General features: G+C 49.2%; 1 protein-coding gene across 23 annotated transcripts in view; it reads right to left on the reverse strand.

The window, feature by feature from the left end:
* The window catches only part of LOC144132260 (uncharacterized), a 364,547-nt gene that overhangs the window by 166,179 nt on the left and 176,447 nt on the right, over positions 1–21,921 (reverse strand). For 10 of the 23 annotated variants that reach the window (XM_077664547.1, XM_077664562.1, XM_077664559.1 and 7 more), the window contains 5 exons: positions 14,164–14,316; positions 13,961–14,107; positions 13,803–13,895; positions 9,903–9,977; positions 8,796–8,879 (listed from right to left, as the gene is read on the reverse strand). In XM_077664547.1, coding sequence (XP_077520673.1) covers positions 8,796–8,879; positions 9,903–9,977; positions 13,803–13,895; positions 13,961–14,107; positions 14,164–14,316 — 552 coding nt within the window. The remainder of the gene's footprint in view (positions 1–8,795; positions 8,880–9,902; positions 9,978–13,802; positions 13,896–13,960; positions 14,108–14,163; positions 14,317–21,921) is intronic. The other 13 variants (XM_077664561.1, XM_077664560.1, XM_077664557.1 and 10 more) reach the window with 5 other exon arrangements.

Here is a 21,921-nt window from a genome sequence, read left to right on the forward strand (position 1 = left end):
TCTTCGTGCGCAGCAACCCCGCCCGAGTCTCGAAGAGCAGGGCACTGCCGAGAGAGTTGTCATAGAAGCGCTCCTACACATCACTCTCTTGAGCGCGGTGTAGAGTCTGAGCGCTGGCTTGGCTGGTTTTCCACAGCTCTGTTTCTGTCGCCACCACACGCTGCCGCTCATTCCCTTTACTCCAGCAGGTGCCTTTGGTGTCCGTGATCGTAGGCAGTAGATGCCGCGCGTATGCCGGAATCGGTCCGAGCGTTTTCGCAGCAACAGACGCGAGCAGGCAGAAGCATGGAGCCCAGATCTGTGCTTGCCACATGTCCGTGGCCGCGCTACCTGCGGTGCACATGCGCCATAACTGCACTCGGTGGAGTGCATTAGTACAGAGATTTAGCATAGCGAAATTCACTTCTGCGCGCCGCTAGTGCACACGCGCTGATTAGTCCCGACGTGGCAGGGGTACGAACAGCTGGCTGGCGTCTGATGCCTTGTGACGTCCTCGGCGTGATCTACACATGTGCTGTGGCTCCCTGAGGAATCTGATCGCCAAAGCGGCCGTGGATCGTGCTCTAATCGGAGGGTGCATGGTTTTCTTGATCTCCGTGAAACGAGGCTGAGCACCCTGAAGGTGTCACAGTCGCTCTTCTCCAATTGAAATTCGCGAGTCAAGCGCGATGGCGCGAGCACGAGAGGAAACTAGCACGAGGCCCAATGTGACGGGTGCCCCTTTCAGACACCCGACACGGGGCGGCACTGGGAGCACATGCGTACGCTTAGCAGGCATAGGTGTGCGCACAAGGGGACGCCTTTCCCTAGTCATCTAATGGAGGCACCACGTTTCCTCCATGGGTTTACTCCTTTGGACCTGCCGCAGGTTTTTTGACAATACCACTAAAACTACTGCTCAATGATATTTTGTAAGTGTTGCAATACCACCACACTGAAATAAACGTTCTATAACCATACGTCATCTTTGCGCTGCATTTTGACTATTGGGCCTGGGTGAGAGGGAGTTGGGAAGGTGGGGGGACAGCTGCAGTGAAACTTGATGCCCCTAATGAAGAACCCTGTGCACTCACTAGCAGGTGTTCATGAAGCCGTCACTTAAAAGCAATAGCTATGCAACGACACAATCACAATTAGGCCCAGCACTCAGAGGTCTGTCTCATAGTAGGTCTCTGTGAAACCCCCCATATGTGTCGGCTCTGCATGTAGGCTATCTCTCCAATTTTTGATGGCCCGTTTTACAGGACATTGGTTAATTTCAGTGCATCCTCTTTTTTTTTTTAAATGACGTTGTGTGTTTGAAAAGTACACTATCTTTAAAATGCCTATTGTGCCATTCAACTTATTTTGCGTGCTACAAGTATTCAAAATATTCGCTTCAAAATTATTCAATGAACATTACTATTCAATTCGAATTGGCTTCAAACCAAAAAACCACTATTCGCCCTTACACGCATTTATATGGTATGCAATGGCCACCTAAATGTAGAAAGCCTCTCAAAACTCTTTCACACCTAGTCAAATCATTCAATTTCTACGGGGGCATGAAACAGCCCATACTGAGCGATGCAGGCAGCTTCTGCACAAGAAATGCCATTCTGTGCTCCAGTGTCCAATTTGGTGTTTGCATCAGCTGCACTTCTGGCGAAACATGCCAACATACAGCAACCACGGCAAGCATGGCGTCCAAGGCGGCGTCCTAGACTTGTGCTTGTAGATGCAAGCAACAGCTTTGAGCAAAGAGAGGACGTTACTTTTAGTTCGGACAGAGGTGACTGCTCTGCTCAGCCTGGACTATTATCAGAGTATAACTTTCGTTATTGTTGCTGTCAGAGGGATTTGCCATTTTCCAAGCCTCTCGAAAGCATCAGGCATGTGCTGAATGGTTCCGCGTCACCAGCAGTGCAGTGTATCCAGTTTTCTTCATGACCTTGGCACTGCACTGTAACTGGTCAAAGTAATCCACGAAATTTATATTCTCCCTTTTTTACGCTCCTATACTCTAAGTTAATTACTTGTTATTTTCGTGCGAGTGTCAAAAAGATTTTTCTTTTTCCTCTTAAACCCAGTGGCCTCTTTAAACGGAACCTCGAAGGACGATGAAAATATGTTCTGTTTACAGAAAGAATGGCACATTATGAGCACACTAACGATAAAATTTTCTCAATTGTGCAGTCACTCTGAGAAATAGTGGAAATAGCCAGCTGTGAGAAAATATATTTGTTTTAGCTCTCGCAGCCATTTTTTCTGAACAGTGTCATCCATTCTAGAGGGGCTGTGCACTAACAGTTTTGAACGTTGCTGTCAGTGGAAGTTCTAAAGCAACTGCACTGCCGCTTCTGCCTGCACTTGAAAAGAGAAGCCAGAGAAAAATCAAAAATGGAAACCGGATAATAATTATGTGTACTATTCTGCTTTCACTATTACCGTACTTAAAGAGCATGCGCGTCGCATTAGATTTCAAAACCGAAATCATGCTACAATCAGCTCCAGTGTCATTGTCATCACAAAATGGTGGTCAGGCTTTTCTGCTGGCATGCGAGAGGTTTTTCTGTAAACGTAGTTGGCATCTTGTGTGTAAAATTCGGCCCATTTTAAAAAAAAATTAATCTTCTAAATTTGGTGGGTGAGTTGCGGGTACAATGTGTCCCATAGCGGTGTTCGCCTCCACCAGGATGCCTTTGTGTAAGAAACAAACACACAAATATATGTAAAGGTAAGCTGGTTCTGCTCGCTTGCCATGCCGGCCCTAGACTAGCGGTAGGTAGTGTGAGAGCAAGCTTCCGGTGAGTGACTGGCATGGTGTATTAAGCTATACTCCATTCCATACATCAGGTGCAACACTGTGAAAGGAATGGAAGTAGTCCACACGGAAAATTAAAGGGAGCCGCGTTACTTCGCGCTTGCTCTGTGGCCTGAGCCATGAGAAAGCGACAGCGTGCCATCAGCAATAAGGGTGCATTTATTCAAGCTCGTATTTACTGTGTTTCGCTCACCACAAGCAACGCACTAGTTTTTGGTCATGGATGCAGGCAGCGCAAACAAGAGCGCTAGCTGTGACAGCGTTGCACCTGATGTGTGAAACGCAGTATAGGTGAGGGAACAGTAAGGGAGAGGCGCAACTCTGCGGCGAGACGACAGTTGATCGGTAGGTCAAGGTAGTGAGCACCAAACACGGGCCACTGCGTGCCTGTGTTGCTCCCCCGTCTGGTTATTGTGTGAATCGTGTTTTTGGACTTGGTGGTGTTTTGTGCTTTCCTTTCACCTTGCGCTGATGCAGCTGTGACAGGGGGAAGTGTTTTGTGCCTTTTCTGCAAGACTGGCTACAAGTCGTGTGTGGACAAGTTATCACTTTTCAAGCCACCAAATGACTACGCCAAGCTAAAGGCACAGCGAAGAGCCATCCCGTGCAAAGACCGGCTGCTGCAACGGACAGACCATGCATGTGAATAACATTTCCCCATATTATTCTCAAGATGTGGTCCTCCAGAACAGATGGCCACCTTCTTATGTCAGGGAAGAGGACAGCCGGTCTCACAAAAGATGCAGTGTCTTCAATTTCGGACGTTACCTTTTGAAGCAGATCGCCGGAAAAAAGCGGAGTGGACAAGGAGACCAATGGCAACGTCTGTGCATTCTTCGGACTGCACCAGCAGTTCCAGTGCCGGCTGTTCATCATTTCATCATGACAGTTCAGCGTGCAACATCGCCTGCCCCTTTTCATCATAGTACAATTGGCATTTTCCTTCTAGGCCGTTTTTTGGCCGGTAAACGCGTTCTCATCGAGCTAGTACGTCATGTACAAACGTTCATGAATTTAGAGGAAAAAAAATTACTGCGTTGCCTCGTCAGTCGTGGCACTTCTTTTATAAAGAAGTAATGCCTTTCATGCTTTCAATGGCCTGCTGTGCCCAAACCCGCAGATATGATTGTTTTCCGGGGAGCACTCGTTTCGCATGGCATCATGACTGCCCGCTTCGAGCAACATGCGGCCGTAGTGTCTGGAGCTTAGTAAAAAAAAAAATACCTAGCCGCAGGAGGCATTGGTGTTCTTGTGTAAATTTTCTTCATCGTGGTTTTCCACCACTCTACATCACACAATACGCCCAATGCGCCGCAAATCGCCTCGTGAAAAGCCATAGCAGAAGAGGCGACGGGTCGGGCACGCGCACCGCGGTGCGGCGAAAGTAGCGGCCACGCCCCTCTCCGCCATTACGCCCTCTCCGTCCGAATGGAACAGCCGGAGCAACCTCGCCGCGCGCCGATCCAGGTGGCCGTGGCGCACGCGTCGTCTCCGCGATCAAGCGCGCTGTCACTCGCAGCCGGAGCTGGTCGCGGAGGCCACAGCGCGTGCATTTCGAAGGTTATTCCTGCGTGGGCCTGATTCCTGCGTGGGCATGATCTTAGAGAACCTGCCATATGCGCTCCACCCCATTCTTATTCTTCTAGTTACTTCCCTCTCATGATCCGGATCGGCAGCCACTACTTGTCCCAAGTAGCCGTATTCCCTTACTACTTCCAGCGCCTCGCTACCAATTGTGAGCTGCTGTTTCCTTGCTAGATTGTTGACCATTACTTTGGTTTTCTGCATGTTAATTTTAAGACCTACCACTCTGCTCTGCCTAACTCATTGATCATGCTTTGCAGTCCATCCCCCGAGTGACTTAGCTAGGCAATGTCATCAGGGAATCTCAAATTACTAAGGTATTCTTCATTAAATCTTATCCCCAACTGTTCCCAATTCAGGCCTCGGAATACCTCCTGTAAACAGGCGGTGAAGAGCATTGGCGGGATCATGTCTCCCTGCCTGACGCCCTTTTTTATTGGAATCTTATTGCTGAGTTTATGAAGGACTATGGTAGATAAGCATTTGCTATATAGTAGTATATCTTCTGTTATTTTGACATAATGCTCTTCTACACCCTGACCACGCAATGTCTGTATGACTGCTGAGGTTTCCACTGAGTCTAATGCTTTTATAATGTAGGTTAATGTTGGTTATATTCTGCGCATTTCTCTATCACCTGATTGGTAGTGTGAATATGATCTATTGTGGAATATCCTTTAGATAGCCTGCCTGATCATTTGGTTGATTAAAATCTAAGGTTGCCCTGGCTCTATTAGCGATTACATTATTAAATACTTTGTAGGCAACGGATAGTAAGCTGATCGGTCTAATTTTTCTAGTCCTTGGCGTCTCCTTTCTTATGAATTAAGATAATGTTTGCGTTCTTCTAACCTTCTGGTACAGTCGAGGTCACAAGGCATTGCGTATACAGGGTGGCTAGTTTTTCTAGCACAATCTCTCCTCCATCCTTCAACAGATCTGCTGTTACCTGATCCTCAGCAGCTGCTTTTCCCCTTTGCACTGCTCCTAAGGCTTTCTTTACTCCCTCTTGTTACTGACACATGACGCATTGCTGCTATCTACTGTCTCTTTCATTAACGTTCTGGTTACATTGGCTACTGTATAGATTTGTGTAGAACTCTTCGGAAATTTCAATGCCCAGTTGGCCTTGCCTTTTATATTGCTACCACTTGCATGCAGAGCCAGACAGTGCCGCTAATGAATTTTGTGGCATGGGTCTAGGGACAACAGATGACATACATGATCAGACACATGTAGATTTGTGCCAACATGTCGTCGATGCTCAGCTGGGCAGGTGTTTTCTCGGAAGACTATGTTCCCATGGACCAATACATTGCAGAACCGCATGCTCTGACGAAGCCGTTCAATGCCAAGCACGAGTACTTCTCTACCACGAGGGATTTGACTAATAAGGCCAGCAGCTACCATGAACATATGGAAAGTTGCCCACATTGTGGGCAACTTTCAACAAAGCTGAACAGCTTTGTTGAAACAAAGCTGAACAGCTTTGTTGAAACAAAGCTGAACAGCTAGAGGCAATCTTGATTGCTCTAAACCCTGATATTGTTTGCATCACGGAAACGTGGCTGCATGCAGATATCAAGAGCCATGAAGTTGCTCCTCCTGGCTACACCATGGTTCGAAAAGATAGAAAAACTAGAGGTGGGGGAGTAGCTGTGCTTCTGAGGCAGGGCATACGCTATTCACTAATGCCAGACATTCCAGGCGTTGAAGCAGTCTGGTGTAAGGTACAACTAAGTCAGAGCTCTGCCTGCGTTGGCGCTGTGTACAGACCCCCTAACGCAGAGGCTTCCTATGTTGAGCCGCTTCTTGAGTATATGCAGAGGTATATGCTGGGAAGCACTGTAATAATGGCCGGTGACCTCAACCTTCCAGACGTAAATTAGAACTTGTTAAGCCCGTCCACAGCAATAAACAATCTTCTGGTAAACTTTTTATTCACTCTGAATCTAACTCAGGTTGTTTCAAAGGCTACTCGGGTGCAGGGTACTTCAACCTTTATTCTGGACCTTATTTTCTTAAGCGATCATTTTATGAAGGAAAAGGTTAGCGTGAATATTTTTGATGGTTTATCTGATCATAATATCGTTGTGTGCACACTATCGTATCCAGGACGGTTTCGTCAGAGTGGTTCTACAAAACGTGTATATGCCTTTAACAAAGCTGATGATGCAGCTATCATGACATACCTTGCACACGAATACCTCGATTTCCACAACCTATGCACAGAAGGCTCTGCAGACATCGATGAAATATGGCTGCAGTTGAAAAATCACGTAATGTAATGTATGAAGCAGTTTGTCCCACTAATAAAAAAGACCATAAGAAAGCACAATCCATGGATAACGCGGGAAGTAATTCACTTAAAACGTAGAATTAAAAGGATGAGAAATTCCAACAAATCAAGCCCGGTCTCAGACTACTGCCAAAGGATTAATACAATGAACAAAGAACTGAAGGAAGAGACAAAAGAAGCAAAGCAGCACTTCTGTAAAACAACTCTTAGCAAATTTATCAAAGAATCGCCCCACAAATTCTGGCGCTATATAAGTGACAAAGAAAACCCTCCAAACCCTTTGCCATCGTATGAAGAAAAGAAGCAGGCGGTTGCGTTTAATGCATTTTTCAAATCCGTATTTACACCAGACAATGGTATTATGCATTCCTTTAGGCAAGAAAACAGAGCAATATGGCGTACTTGATGCCCCAATCGTAACTGAAGAAGGAATACTATCACTGTTGTTAAACCTAGATGATAAAAAGTGCAGCGGTCCGGACGAAATTCCAAATGTCTTCTTGAAACGTTATGCCGAACTCATGAGTAAGTACCTATGCCTTGTGTTCAATAAGTCCATATGCGAGCACTGCCTCCCAGCGGAATGGAAAGTTGCAAAAATAATACCAGTTCATAAATCAGGTGATAAGACTTGCCCGTCAAATTACAGGCCTATTTCTCTTAAGTGCACTTCCTGTAAAGTTTTAGAACACATTATCCTAAAATCAATAACAGAGTTCGTTGAATCAAATAACATTCTTCATCCCCAAGAACATGGCTTCAGGCGTGGTCTTTCCACTGTTACACAACTTGTCGAGACTTTACATGACTTCGCTAAAACAATTAACGACCAATTGCAAACAGACGTCATCTTCCTAGACTTCTCAAAGGCCTTCGACCGAGTCTGGCACCCCAAACTATTACAGAAGCTAAGTTATATATTAGGGGATGGGTCAGTAGTCCAATGGATCGCCAATTATTTAACCGACCGTCGCCGGTTCGTGCAACTCGGCGACCACACTTCAGATATTGTTCCGGTCCTTTCCGGTGTTCCACAGGGCTCTGTTTTAGTCCCAATTCTCTTCCTTCTCTTCATAAACGACATTGCTGACCAGGTAGAAGCGGAACTAAGGTTGTTCGCAGATGATTGCGTACTATGTAGAGAAATTAAAAGCAGCGAAGATCAAATAAGCTTAAACAATGATTTTGGCAAGATAGCAGAATGTTGTTCGAAGTGGCAAATGGCTCTTAACTTAGACAAAACAGTTTCAATGACTATAACGAAAAAGAAATCCAAACTTAGCTTCCCTTATGGCTATAGCAGCACTGCACTCAAGACAGTCACCGAGCACAAATACTAAGGCATCATTATATCAGCCAATCTGGGGTGGACAGCTCACGTAGATCATGTAACAAGCAAAGCAATGCGTAAGCTCATGTTTTTAAATTAAAAAGAGCCCTGCGGTATTCTCCGAAAGAAACCAAGCTTCTGGCGTATACTACTATCATTCGCCCAATACTAGAATACGCAAATGTCGCTTGGTTCCCGTACACGCAAGCTAACATAACTACGATTGAGGCTGTCCAGCGAAAAAGTGCGCGCTTTATCTGCAACAGATATAGGTGCACCGATTCTCAGACGCTGATGCTATCTAAGACTGGGCTTGACACGCTAGCTTGTCGTGCGACGCTTCACCGGTTTGTGGCATGCACTCACTCGCTGAACAATGCGCCCACCATGCAGTGCTGAAAAACGCAGCAACACCGACGAGTTCACTCTGAAGTGAGAGGCTCTGCTTCAGAGCACACCGCCATGTTGGCTCATTGGGGTCTTTAAGCATCTGTTACGTATGACGCCACCGTCCAGTTTCTTTGACAATTTTTGCTGCATCCCAATCAGGTGTGGCCGCTGCAGCAGATTATGACGCATTTTGTTATAGCACAAGCTCAGAATATGGTCTAAAAGCAAGCACGTGCATGACGCATGCTGACACTGTGTTAAATGCGCTTTGCACCAGCTGCTGCACATACACCAGTTCAGGGCAACTCTCCACAGCGTACGCACCGTTTTCTCTGGTTGCACTTTAAGCATCGCAGCATTGCAAATGAGCAAGCATTGACCACACGCACCTCGTCACACCTCTGCTCCAGGATCTTCTTCTCCCCTTCCTCGTCCTGGAGCTTGGCCTGCAGCTCCTTCAGTTTATCCTGCATCTGAAATGTGGCGAGGACGCCTTGCTGGAGTGACCCAAAGCAATCAAGCAGCTACGTGTGCTGGGAAACCACAAGGTCCGAGAAGAGGCACCGACCCCTTTGCACACATGTGCTTCTCGAAGCATGCAGTCCGACAACTGAAAGATACCATGACATGGGCCGCTCTTTCTCCAGTCTTTGCACAGCTGCTAAGTACTACTTCTAACAGACTCACAATCCCCGAAGAAATGTCTCTCATTTGAGCTATTTTCTCCCTGAAAACGGTTCACTTAGCCCGAACAACTGCACTCTCTCTTAACACATGAGTGTAGACAGCTGCAGAGAAAAAGTCGCCAGATTGATGCCATGCACATGGCAAGCTGGCATGAAGAAAAAATCCCACCCACTCGTGCAACAACCTGCATGCAAGAGACCAATGGACACACCCCTTCCAGTAAAGCTGATAAAAGCACACAACTTGTACTGTTGCCGCCTGGTGAGACAGGCAAGCTCCCTACGACAACATGCAGAAACACTGCAAGATTTAAGTACCAGAGCTGTAACAGCAAGTCGTCACTGCTGGCCTGCAATGCTCCTGGTTGTGGAATGCAGCCCAAAACGCACTGCTCGCATTGACACGCAGCCTGCTTAGCCGTCCGTCTTGGTGACAGGGCTACTCAGCGGGTCCAACACAGATGCAGCACAAAAGAAAGCACCTTTGCGGTACACCATGCTCCTATAGTTACGGTGGGTAGCGAAAGCAAGCTGCAGCGCCCGCACTGAAATCCATTCCGTTACTCTTGAGGACCGTGGGTTATCTTGCCTGGTGCTCAAGACTTGCAATGCCACCGCTGTGTCACTGCTAATTTTGTGCCCTTGAAAACCACCAGCTGAAAATCTAGGCAAAAAATGAACTGCCGGCTGCAAAAACCACAGTTGTGCAGTCAGGGTGGCAAGTGAAAATGCAGCTCCAATGCAAGGGTGAGTGAGGAGGTGGTGGTTGGTGGCCCACAATGGTGCAGCAGCAGCAGAGGCGCCTACTACCTCGTTCACAATGCCGGGCAACGTCCGCTCAATGCAGGAGAAGGCAAACTGCATGCCACATACCTCCGACGTCGTCTGCACAGAAAGAAAGGCAGAGGGGGCGGGCTCTAATGTACAGCCCACAAGGACCCTTTCAAGCGGCTGCATGGAAGTGTGTGGCAACCCACACTGGCTCACTGGTGGGTCCCAGTGAGACACAGCAAAAGACCGCCACTCGTTTCCAATTCATCACGTGAATGGTGGCGCAGCCTCCACCCAACAACTGCCAATGCGTGCCACACCCCTGGCAGCGAGAGTGAGGAGGAAGGAAAGCAAATCCATGTCATCCTTTGTGCCCAGTGGTACTTACGCAAGCGTAATGCAAGTTATTTTCCCAAATTTTTGTCTCTTTCCTTATTGTGGGAAAAAATACCTTTGTCCGATGTTGTCACAGCCCTGTTCACCCAGTGCAGCATCATTCGTCGTACCACCACTGCCTATCATCCACTGACCAACGGCCTCACTGAGCGATGAACCCCTTTGTCGCCCTGGGTGCGCCTCCTAACATGATGAAATAAAGGCCTTTGTGTTTGACGTCTCTATGGCCTTCATCCGCTTGTGGTAGCACATAACTAATCGGGCCAGTCTCAATGGAGCTTTGAGGCATGTGAACGCATTACAGGGCTGCCCAACTGTTTCTACTAAGGCGTGTACAAAGCTGTTGCAGCTTTTACCGCAAAAGGCAATGCTAACAGCTGAATAGCATACACCTAAAGAAATCTCTAAGGCAACTGAAATAAAAAATGAAACAACATACTAAATACTTTGCAAACTTGCATTAGGCAATGTTCAATCAGCAGCTAGTTAAAGTGTACTAAGCATTATAACCGCAAGCCCTTACCACACGGTTCATCACTTGGGCGACAAATGTGTCAGTGATACGTCGGTTAAACTCTACAAAGCCGAAATCGGGTTTCTTGAACGTGTGGTTTGATGTGATCATTTGGTTGCCTTGTCACCTTGTGTTCCTTTTATCTTGTGTGTACTGCGCATGTCTTCCCCCCCTTTTATATATTTTCTGCTGTGGCTGAAAATAAATCAGATGCGAGTTAGCGCCAGTCCGTGTCTTCCTCTGCTCTTGTGTGTGTTGACCTGTGCGCTTATTATTCCGTCAATCTGCAATGCACCATCTAGCCCGTCAGCAGGTGTTGTTATTCATCACATGGGCACTTGAGAAATTCAAGTTGGCTTGTGTCGATAGAATACCAGCTCCTAAACACTCTACTGGAAAAAAAGCTCTTGTAAGGTGGAAAAGAGCAAGAACTAAAATATGGGTATACTGCCACAAGGCAATCTCGCAAGTACAAGCGATCACAAAATGACCGAGAAGACAGCACAGACCTCTGAGGCTGACAAATGTGCACGGAGATTACAGATTTGGACACTGAAGTGTGCTTTGAAACCGCTAGCACACTTTTCACACATGACCTACACTTGGCAGTGCAACAGGCGGCCTGTATTGGTGCTTCGCGGCTATGTGCTTTGCGTGCCTATATGGTTTTGGTTTGACACGCACCGAGCAGAGGAAGTGCCCCATTGAATGCTCCTCAGATGCCATGGCATGCCCAGCTAATGTTGCACACACATACCAAGATGCTAGGCTGCATAATCAGTGCTATGAAGACTTAATACAGAATCTACATACCAATCTCTACTCATCAGTCATGACGATGGCCGGCGGTAACAACTGCCGCACCAGTATCTTGTCTTGCTGCTGACTCCTCAGCGCTCGGACAATCTTACCAGATTCGTTGCCTCAGCCCTAAAAAGCACCGCATGCTGTGTGGGGTTGAGTTCACTTAAATGCAAGCCGCAGTTCTTTGTAAGAACTTTGCTGTCGAGATTGGGACCCATCGTAACGCTGGTGACGGTAGCGACCTTTCGTAGAGGCCTTAAACACCCGGCCAGCGAGTTTTCATTTCGGCTGCTGCTGCTAGGCAGCGCAGCTCCCTGCCGGCAATCACAGAGCCCACCTTTACGTCACTTCTCAATGTATTTCATCATCAGAGAGTCCAGAATCCAAATCACTTTCGCTGTTGGACAACAAAGCCACGAAATGAATCGCATTTTGAAACTCTTGTCCTCAAGGTCCCCTTAATATAAGAGATTTTAGACACGATTTATCCTCTCCACGGTGTACAACTGTGGCTGAAATTTTGGACGCATCGCATCATGATGCTGCAATTTCTCCAACCTCAATCGTGCGGCATGCAGTCACGTTACAACACTGTGCACATGTGATCGCACGTTCGTGCCAATGCTGGAAGAAGCTGTGGTGTAAGTCGTTTTGTTATGTGAATTTGCAAAGATATCATCGAAGGCACTGCGCGTGTACCCGAAGTGGAACGCGGTGCACCACTGGTGACCAATCTGAGGACGTGCAACCACGATTTTTGAGATGGATGCTGACCAACGTTGTGCATTGCACAGCACCAAACAGGCCAGCATGAGGCGGAGAGAGCAGGTTTAAGGTATTAAGGCAAGTATTTTTGTCTGAATATGCGAAAAGGGAGCGGAGAAGTGCAGGGAGGCGTACCATGCCAAAACCGTGAGCACAAAAAAGCGGCAATGCCCTAAGAAAAAAAAAAGACTGCCTCAAAATGCTTTGCAGTGCCTACCTCTTAACTAATTTCACCTGTCCAAAAGAGTAAACTATCGCCAGCTCCAAAGTTGGCGACCCCCAAACATGAAAGCAAACGCCGACAGAGCCTCAGTCACGTTGGTAGCTCTGCATTCTCATCTTTTTCGTCATCTTCGTCTTTTGGGCCCTCCATGGGGTTCCCACCACATGTGTTCTTTCACATTGGTCACACATATCACGCATGCTCCTTGGCGGTGTGCCAAGCCGGGCAGCTGTCGGAGGCAGAGTTCGTGGATGCGGCCACAATGCCATATGCCCAACACAGTGATATCTAGAGGGGTGTGATCGCGTACAAGTGTCACTGCTTCTTCCAACAGCTTGTTCTTCCGAGTCCCCAAATTTCAAAATACTGTAAAATATTTCAAGTTTTAGAATATTATCTGCTCCAATATTCGAAACATCAACATTTGCACAACCCATGGTCTTACTGAGTGTCGCAGTCAGTTACTACCATCTATAGCTCCCAGCACTACCACCATTTTTTTTTCCTTCAAACTAATGGCCACAAAGTTAGGAGTGCGGAACTTACACTAGTATATACAGCACGTTCAACATTACTCCTCTTGCAGAATGTTGCATTGTTTTTTGGCACTTTCTACCAGCTCCGTATTCAATCAACATCAATCTGTCTCCGGGGTAAGTACAGATATGTAACCCACCCCTTATGTAATACACTGAAAGGGGTAATAAAATGAAACAAAACATAAACATCCGCCTCCACAACTTTACTGCTTTCCACCACGCACTCAAAGTCTGGCTGAGAAAAGGGGGCTGGCATTTCCCATGGCCTGCATAGCACTCACCAGCTCGCTCCAGCAGTAAGAACAGCAGTTGTAGCACTCAGATGCGATGAAAAACCACACGCACAGTGAGGTGATTACATACCTTGCGCAAACAACTCCTGATGAAATCATGCAGGTTTGAATAAAATACAAGTGGCATACATTTTTTATCATCGGCCATTAGGGTGATGCCCTGAGTGCTGAAACCATGCAGCGAGAAACTGTCAATCAAGCGCACTACCTTGGCGCAGCCCAAGGCCACAAGCACTCCAGTCAATCGGTGAGTGCCAATCTGCAAATTAATGGGCCAGTCTGTGCTCCCAGCTTGGAAGAGAAGCAAGGACAGGTTCTGCTTCTTCCACCCAGCAGCCAAAGCTGCAAAGTTGCCTCTGACACAGAGCATGCAATTCAAACAAAGCCATCTTCCTTGGCACTCACCTCCTGCAGTCCCTGCAGCTGCCGCAGGTCTAACTCGAGTGCTGCGCAGCGCCCCTCCAGCTGCCGCTCCCGCTCCGTGGGTCTCTTCTGGGCCTGCCCAAACACCACCGCAGAGGTTGCGTGCTCCATCCCTTCTCAGTACCCCTTTCGTAACTGACCTGTGCCCGCTCCTCCTGCCAGAGCAGCCGCTCCTTCTGGTGGTTTTCCTCCCGACTGCGCCACTTCTTCTCCTCCTGCTCGACTGACCGCTGAAGACTCTGCAGAATCTCTTCAGTCTGGGACAGCACCTTCTTGTAGTGCACCACCTGCACCATACCACACGTTTTAATCCTGTTGCGTGAGCAAAGGGAACAAGAGAGACCTCTTTGTCCAGCCGGACGTTGGTCTGCGTGAGCCGCTCCACATCCGCCGCAGAGGAGCCGTTGGTCTGCTGCTGCTCCTTGAGCCACTGGTGCAGCTTCTGCTCAAAGCACCCCAGCCAGTCCGAGTGGCTCAGCCCGCCGTCCATCTGCACCTACAGCAGAACCTCGTTCATACCATGAAAATCGCCCACATGCATTTCTCTCCTGGGTAACAATTTCCTGGTAAATAAGTTCACAATTTCGCAAAACTCTATTCACATAACACATTTTGCGACACAAAGAAGACGAACTGGCAAATTACTGGGGCAAGGGTGGGCCCACGACATGAGTATGGCATCTCCACCCAGAGAGGTCGCATGGCAACACCGCTGCCCCACCTAGCCGGCGCTCTACACAGCAAACAAGAAGCACTCACGAGTGGCACTTAGTTTCTGCCAGACAAGCGAGCACCCATTAACAGCATCACATGCACTTGTTGCGTACTCAGGACACACAATTATCTTCTGATGGTGCAGCTTTCTTTTGGCCTATTTCCCGACCTAATTTAAAAACACAATCGTCATTCCCCTACGGTAGGGTTTGTCAAACTGGGTCCAGCGAACAGTCACACTGGCCTCTACCCCCTTTTTGGTACGCTTCTGGCAGGCGTGTGCAAAGCAGACAATACCTGGTTTGTTAAAACCGAATTCAGAGCGTTAGCTCTTAGCTCATTCCTCAGTTTCGAGCAGTTAGTATTGGTTCCTTCCGCAAAGTTAGTATTGGTTCCTTCCGCAACACAGGCCTTGGCAGTGCACCAAGATACTGGATGCCAGTAACCACGTCGCGTCTGGTGGGAGTGGTGGCGTGACGGGCGAACTTGGAAGCATGCCAAGACACTGCTGCGCGCACACATGTAGTAAAACCTCATTAATTTGGACCGCCATCGGAGTCTTGCCAAACGCCCATGCAAGTCTATGGTGGCAGAATCTCATTTATTTGGACACCACAGAGCACAAATCGGTTCATTCGGATGGGCCTCCGAAGGGGCACCGTGTCAAGATATGACGTTCTCAACAGGTAATCATCCAGATATTTGTCAACAGGACTGAACTTCCTATCACATTTTGTCTCCTCGATTTGGCTGCACTTTCTGCACCAGTTCAGGAGGTGCAGCACTCTCGCACTCGATTTGACAGTGCAGCTAGAGCCACCTGCACTTCGGCACTCGATTCGACTTGATGCTGCACGAGTTCTTCTGCGCTCCTGCACTTGCCTCGTGGCAAGTTCACTTCTTGTGCAAGTAGTGCAAGGTGTTTGGCGCGCTCTGTAGCAGAAAGCTCCGCGGCCATGCTTGTTTTAGTGGGCGGCATTGAGCCCATGGTTGAGACGGCCACATACCCGAGATAGACGCAGCATCTGCGCCGTGCCCTTACCAAACAGCTGAAATGACAGTGCGTGTACATACGCATGTGTATGCACATGTGTGTGTGCGTGTCTGTGTACGTGCGCAAACGAGTGGCTGGCATGGCACACTGCGTATGGGTTCTCATCTTTCTGTCCAGCCTCACACGTTCCTTTACACAGTTTCTTTTTTGTGTGCAAATATGATTACTGCATGCGGCATGATGGAGGCTTTTAATACGTGGGTGATCGCAACATTGCTTATGAAGACATCAGTACCTCTGCTAAATCCGCTTGCCATCAGCCCACGCCTGCCAATTACGACTCTGATAGTCACCATCCGCCGACAATGAATGCGAGTTGTTGAGTTCAAATATAGTCCAAGTTGTCAGGCAACTCTTTTGTAGATCTGTAATTGGCGGACATCCGAAGTCACTCTTGGGATAACGGCAATGTCTCGAGCCAAAGTCTGAATAACCTCTTGAATTGAAATGTTTATTGCCTCTTTAAAGTACCCATTCAATCTGTGACGGCCGACCGGCCTGCGCTACTTTGTACAACGCAGCAGAAAGGACGGTGACAATTTCTGCATCAGTTTCGAAGTCAACAAATTTTATAGCTGCTCCACGAGATGCGCCACTTCGAACAAATGCACAGCGTTCAATACAACTAGCACAATCCCGTGCATATGTCAAACCATGCAACAAACACCAACACACGGCCGCAGCAGACGAACGTTTCTGCACTTTGTGGAGAACCTGTTTCCTCCTTGCATTTTCGATGCGGCCAATCTTCGCCATCTTGCGTTGGGACAGCAAAGGCTGGGTGAGGAGGGAAGTATCCCTCATGGGGCAAGTGGAAACAGCGATGAGAGCGCCACATCGTAGGTTACGTGGATTCCACGGAACCGGAAAGGGTCTCTTCGGGATCCGGCCAGCACCACGAGCGGTTGCAGCCGCACGCTCTCATCACCTTCCACGGCAGGCGCACAGAGATCCGTTGTGCATTGCTGCTGGACTTCTGGCTCCACGCAGCGAAGTGAGCGCAGAAAACGTGCACTCTTGGCACCTTCCCCAGCAAGTGCTCGGGGATGGCTTTGCCCCAAGAATGCGGCGCACACGGGAAAACCCGGCCGCCATTGTCAGCACATACAAACGTTTGCTGCCGATACCTCCGCAGTCGTGCCCCCGCCCCAGCCGGTAAGTCGGAAGCCCTTCTTATGTAGCCTTCTAGTTCCGAGGAATGCCTCGTTGATGTGTTGTAGCTAGCTGGCCCGCTCTGTGCATTAATTGCAAAAGTAATAAATAGCATATGAGTGTTTACGCTTTGCCATCCCCTCCCTTTGTTTCCTCGAGCACGAACCCCTCCACGGTTAGCGAGCGGAAACACTGCATCAGCGGAGTAGGAGTGAGGGGGCGGAAGACTGACCCCCCCCCCCATATTTCCACAACTTTTGCACTCAATTTAGCCGCTGCACCGAGATCACTAGTGTCAGGCTACACTCGCGCCGCAAGACCTGGCGCTGCACTAGCACGGCACTTTTGTGAACTTAGTGCAGAAAGTGCAGCCAAATCGAGGAGATCAATTTTCTCCTGTGCCCCACTGATCTATGCGCACAGGCAAGCATGTTGACGGCCAGCAGGCTCCCAGCGATAGGCCGAGAGAGAGTACGGACCCGTGGTTTCGTTTTCGAAACTTCTTCGCTAGCCCGCAGTGATGATGGTGAGCCAGACAAGCTGCACACCATTTGGTACGACAGTCTTGTTGCTGATCTTTTTTGTTTCTTTTTCAAAGGTGTCTTGCCGCTCTGGGCGCTAATGCATGCTTCTGTCGCTCCTGGCTAATCGTATTTGCATTCTTCCAGCCCATGAATTCTGACCTGTCATGTAGTGTTCGCTGTTTGTGTGGCGCAGCCTCCTAACATGCGAAGTTGCATGCGAAGATGTTCAAGCGCACCTATTTCGGACACTGAAAGTAGCCGCTGAGACCGTTACCACTGAGGAGCAGTTCTGCTTCCGCCACTCGCGGCAGCTGCACGAATAACGTTTCACGGACCTGCGTGAGACCGCTGCTGTCAAGCAGTTTTCATCCTACAAGGAGGTAACAATTGCCCAGGTTCCCGCCAAATAAATTTCACTTCCACGCATGGTGACTGAAAGCATGGGCCGTACTGCCAAGCTAGCAGAGCCCAGACAGGACAAAAAAAAAAAATGCCCGTGCCTCATTAGGAGTTTTTCTCCGGCAATTAGACACCGTCAGAGGCACTGGAGTGAAGTTTTGTCACTGGCGAGCAGTATCTTGCTGTATCTAAATTTTTAAAAAAAGAACGCCATCGGCACACTGATTTTTTTATTTATTTATTTACATACAGCGCCCTTGCAGGCATTAGTGCAGGGGGGAAAAGAACAAACAATATGAGTGCACAGATAATATATTGTCACGTTGGCGTTGACATAGAGTCAGCAACGGTGTTAAGCGCCTGAGAGTCAGTAACGGCGTAGCCCTGGACGAGAGTGCTTCCTCAACACTTCGTTCTCTTCTTGATCGGCGCGTTCGTCTTCCCGAGCGCTGGCGTCATTAGCCCCCTCCTCCGAAAGCATCGACTCGATGCTGAAAGGAAAGCAGGGGGTCCCGAGAAGAGCTAGGGTGGTGTCCTTGCATAGTAGGGCTTCAGGCGAACCACGTGGACCACCTCGGGCCGGTGGTGGCATCGAAATTGTTGAGTCTCATGAGGGACGACTTCATAATTGAGGGCTCCAAGGCGTGGCACAATTTGGTAAGGACCGAAGTAGCGGCGCAAGAGCTTTTCACTCAGTCCGCGTCGTCGGATTGGAGGCCAAACCCAGACAAGGTCACCTGGGTGGTATTCCACATGCCGCCTCCGTAGGTTGTAACGTTGTGCGTCCTGGCCCTGTTGGTCCTGAATTCGAACCCGTGCGAGTTGGTGGGCAGCTTCGGCGCGTTGTAAGAAAGACGCAACGTCGTCATTTGGATGATCGTCGACATGAGGCAGCATGGCATCGAGTGTTGTCTTGACCCAACGCCCATAAACTAGGCCAAATGTTGGTTGTTTCCTGCATGGCTGTATTGTATGCGAACGTGACGTAGGGTAGGACGTCGTCCCAGGTTTTATGTTCCACGTCCACGCACATTGAAAGCATGTCCGCAAGCATCTTGTTTAGACGTTCCGTCAGTCCGTTAGCTTGGGGATGATAAGAAGTCGTGCGACGGTGACTGGTGTGACTGAAAATTAGAATATGGTGCAGGAGCTCCGAGGTAAAGGCAGCCCCTCTGTCTGTAATTAAAACTTGTGGAGCACCATGACGTAAGACGATTTGAGTAACAAAGAACTGGGCTACTTCGGTGGCGGTGCTACTCTGAAGAGATGCTGTCTCCGCATAACGTGTGAGATAAGCAGTGGCTACTATTATCCACCTTTTTCCGGAGTCTGATGTAGGAAAGGGCCCAAGCAAGTCCATGCCGACTTGTTGAAACACTTGCAAAGGCGGCTCAATTGGCTTGAGGAATCCGGCTGGCTTCACGGGCGAACTTTGCAGCGCTGGCAATCCTGGCAAGTGCGGACGTAATGCGCAATGCCAGGGCCCAGGCGAGGCCAGTAGTACTTGTCTTCAATCCTAGCTTGTGTTCTCGTAACACCAAGGTGGCCGGAAGCTGGTTCGTCATGGCAGGCGTGAAGAATTACGTCGCGTAGGTTCACAGGGACGACCAGCAAGTATTGCCTACTGTTCGCGGCGAAATTCTTCTTGAAGAGAACACCGTTTAGTGTGCAGAGAGACGACAAAGCTCGCCTGAAGGCTTTAGGAACTCTCCTGATGGTACCTTCAAGATAACGAATGATGTCGTGGAGGTCGGGGTCGGCGCGTTGATGCTCGGCAAAATCGCTAGGCATGTATTGCATTCAAGAAGACTTCATCGTCATCAGCACCGTCGTCCAGAGCTGCTTGCACGGGAGCATGAGATAAGCAGTCGGCGTCTGCGTGTGTGTGACCAGATTTGTAAATGACGGTGCTATCGAACTCTTGGAGTCGAAGGCTCCATCGTGCGGGGCGCCCGGAGGGATCCTTGAGGTTGGTAAGCCAGCATAGTGCGTGATGATCGGTCACTACTTTGAAAGAGCGGCCATAAAGGTAGGGTCTGAACTTCGAAACTGCCCACACGATGGCCAGGCATTCTTTTTCAGAGGCAGAGTAGTTGGCTTCTGTCTTCGATAGTGCGCGGCTCGCATAGGCGATGACACGCGGTTGGTCCCACCGAACTTGAATTAGGACAGCGCCCAAACCAACGTTGCTTGCATCGGTGTGGACCCTGGTGTCTGCAAGTTCATCAAAGTGCGCCAGCACAGGGGGTGACTGCAGGCGGCGTTGAAGCTCTTGAAACGCCATCTGCTGTGATGGTTCCCACCTGAACGGCACATGCGCCTTTGTCAGATCAGTAAGGGGTGAGGCAATGTTAGAGAAATTCTCCACGAAGCGGCGGTAATACGCGCATAGTCCAAGGAATCGATGAACTTCCTTCTGATCACGTGGCGGTGGAAAATTGGCAATGGCGGATGTTTTCTCGGGATCTGGAAGGACTCCTTCGTAGTTCACGACATGGCTTAAGAACTTTAACTCTTCGTATGCAAAATGGCATTTTTCGTCTTTTAGAGTAAGGCCTAATGACGTTATGGCCTGCAATACTTCCTCGAGGCGACGCAGGTGCTCCTCGAAAGACGGGGCAAAAATGATGACGTCGTTCAGGTAGACCAGACAAGTTTGCCACTTCAAAGCCGCAAGAACGGTATCCATGAGCCTTTGGAATGTCGTGGGTGCCGCCCACGGGCTCCTAGAAGGTCGAATAACATCGTTGGCGAGCATTTCTTTCACTTGTGTGCTGATAGCCTCACGTTCTTTAGTGGACACTCAATAAGGTGACTGCCGGAGTGGTGGAACATTTTCATCAGTAATTATGCGATGTTTTGCAAGATACGTCCGCCCGACGCGCGACGATAACGCGAAGGCACCACGGTAGCGATCGAGCAGTTCGCGCACTCTGTCGCGCTGCTCGAGCGGCAGTGTTGGGTTAATGTCGTACTGAACATCAGGAGGTATATCAGGCTCAGTCGTTGAAGCAGTCGTTAAACTGTGCACACACCTAGTTTCACTAAGAGCGTCAATATATGCCACAGTCGTCCCCTTGTTAAGGTGCAGGTGTTCGTTGCTGAAATTTGTGAGAAGAACGTTCACCTTGCTATCTTCGAGGAAGACAACCGCCCTGGCGACAGAAAGTCCTCTGTCCAGAAGCAACAATTGCTTGCTTTCCACGACACCCTCAATTTGCCATATGTTCTTTGAGCCGACTGTTACCATTACACTGGAACGTGGAGGCACGGTCACATGTTCGTCTAGAATGTGCAGCGCCACTGGGAGAACACTATCGACGGATATGGCCTTCTCGTTCGAGAACTTGACGGACTGCGATTGCAGATCAATGACGGCACCGTTTTCAGTCAGAAAGTCCACTCGGCTAGCACTACGATCGTTGCCAGAAATGTTTGGCTTTGCACGGTTACCCGCGACGTGCATGTTCCCGTTGGCGTGATCAAATGACCCCCTGCAGTACGCATCTGTGGGCCGTCCCAAGCGGCTGTGACCTTTTTCAGTGCCGCCATATTTTCCACTGAGCACAGAATAATTGGCGCCAGTATCCACCAGCACGGTTACATCGGCGCCATCGACCGAAATCTCTAAGTCGGCTGTTGCTAGCGTCTTATTTTGGGGTTGTCGAGGCATTCGGTCTCGGCTGCAGTGCGTCGGAGGAGTCCAGCATTGTGGAAAGGCGTTGTGGCCACGGAGGGGTACGTGAGGACATCGGCTTGTCTTGAGGCACTCTGTCTGATGAGTCGTCAGTACGGCTAGGGCATTCGGCGTTGTGTGTGAACTGGAACTGTCTTGCGGCGATGCAGGATCTTGCACATTTTGTCGTTGAGCAGCCACACCTCCAGAGGCTGCTGCATCTAGTTTCCCCTTTGGGAACTCCGAGACTGGTCTCGTCCTGGAGAACTGTAGCGACGAGGAGATGGTGATCGAGAGAAGCGACGCTGTGCTGAGCCCGCTTGCGAGATGTAGTCCGCGATCTCCTGCGGCCGTTCTCCACACGTCGGACGAGGACAGCCGACAGGGAATTCTCGAAGACCCATCTCCTTATATGGGCAGCGGCGCCAAACATGTCCATCCTTGCCGCAATGGTAGCACAGCGGCTGATTGTCTAGTGCTCTCCAGATATCCGTTCTGCGTCGTCCTAGGCGCTGTGGAGAATTTCGGCTGGAGAGGTTGATTCCGCATAGCGGCGGAGGCAGGTGCATCGTAACGTGGATT

Source organism: Amblyomma americanum, chromosome 5, assembly GCF_052857255.1.
Source record: "Amblyomma americanum isolate KBUSLIRL-KWMA chromosome 5, ASM5285725v1, whole genome shotgun sequence".
NCBI classification, from domain to species: domain Eukaryota; kingdom Metazoa; phylum Arthropoda; class Arachnida; order Ixodida; family Ixodidae; genus Amblyomma; species Amblyomma americanum.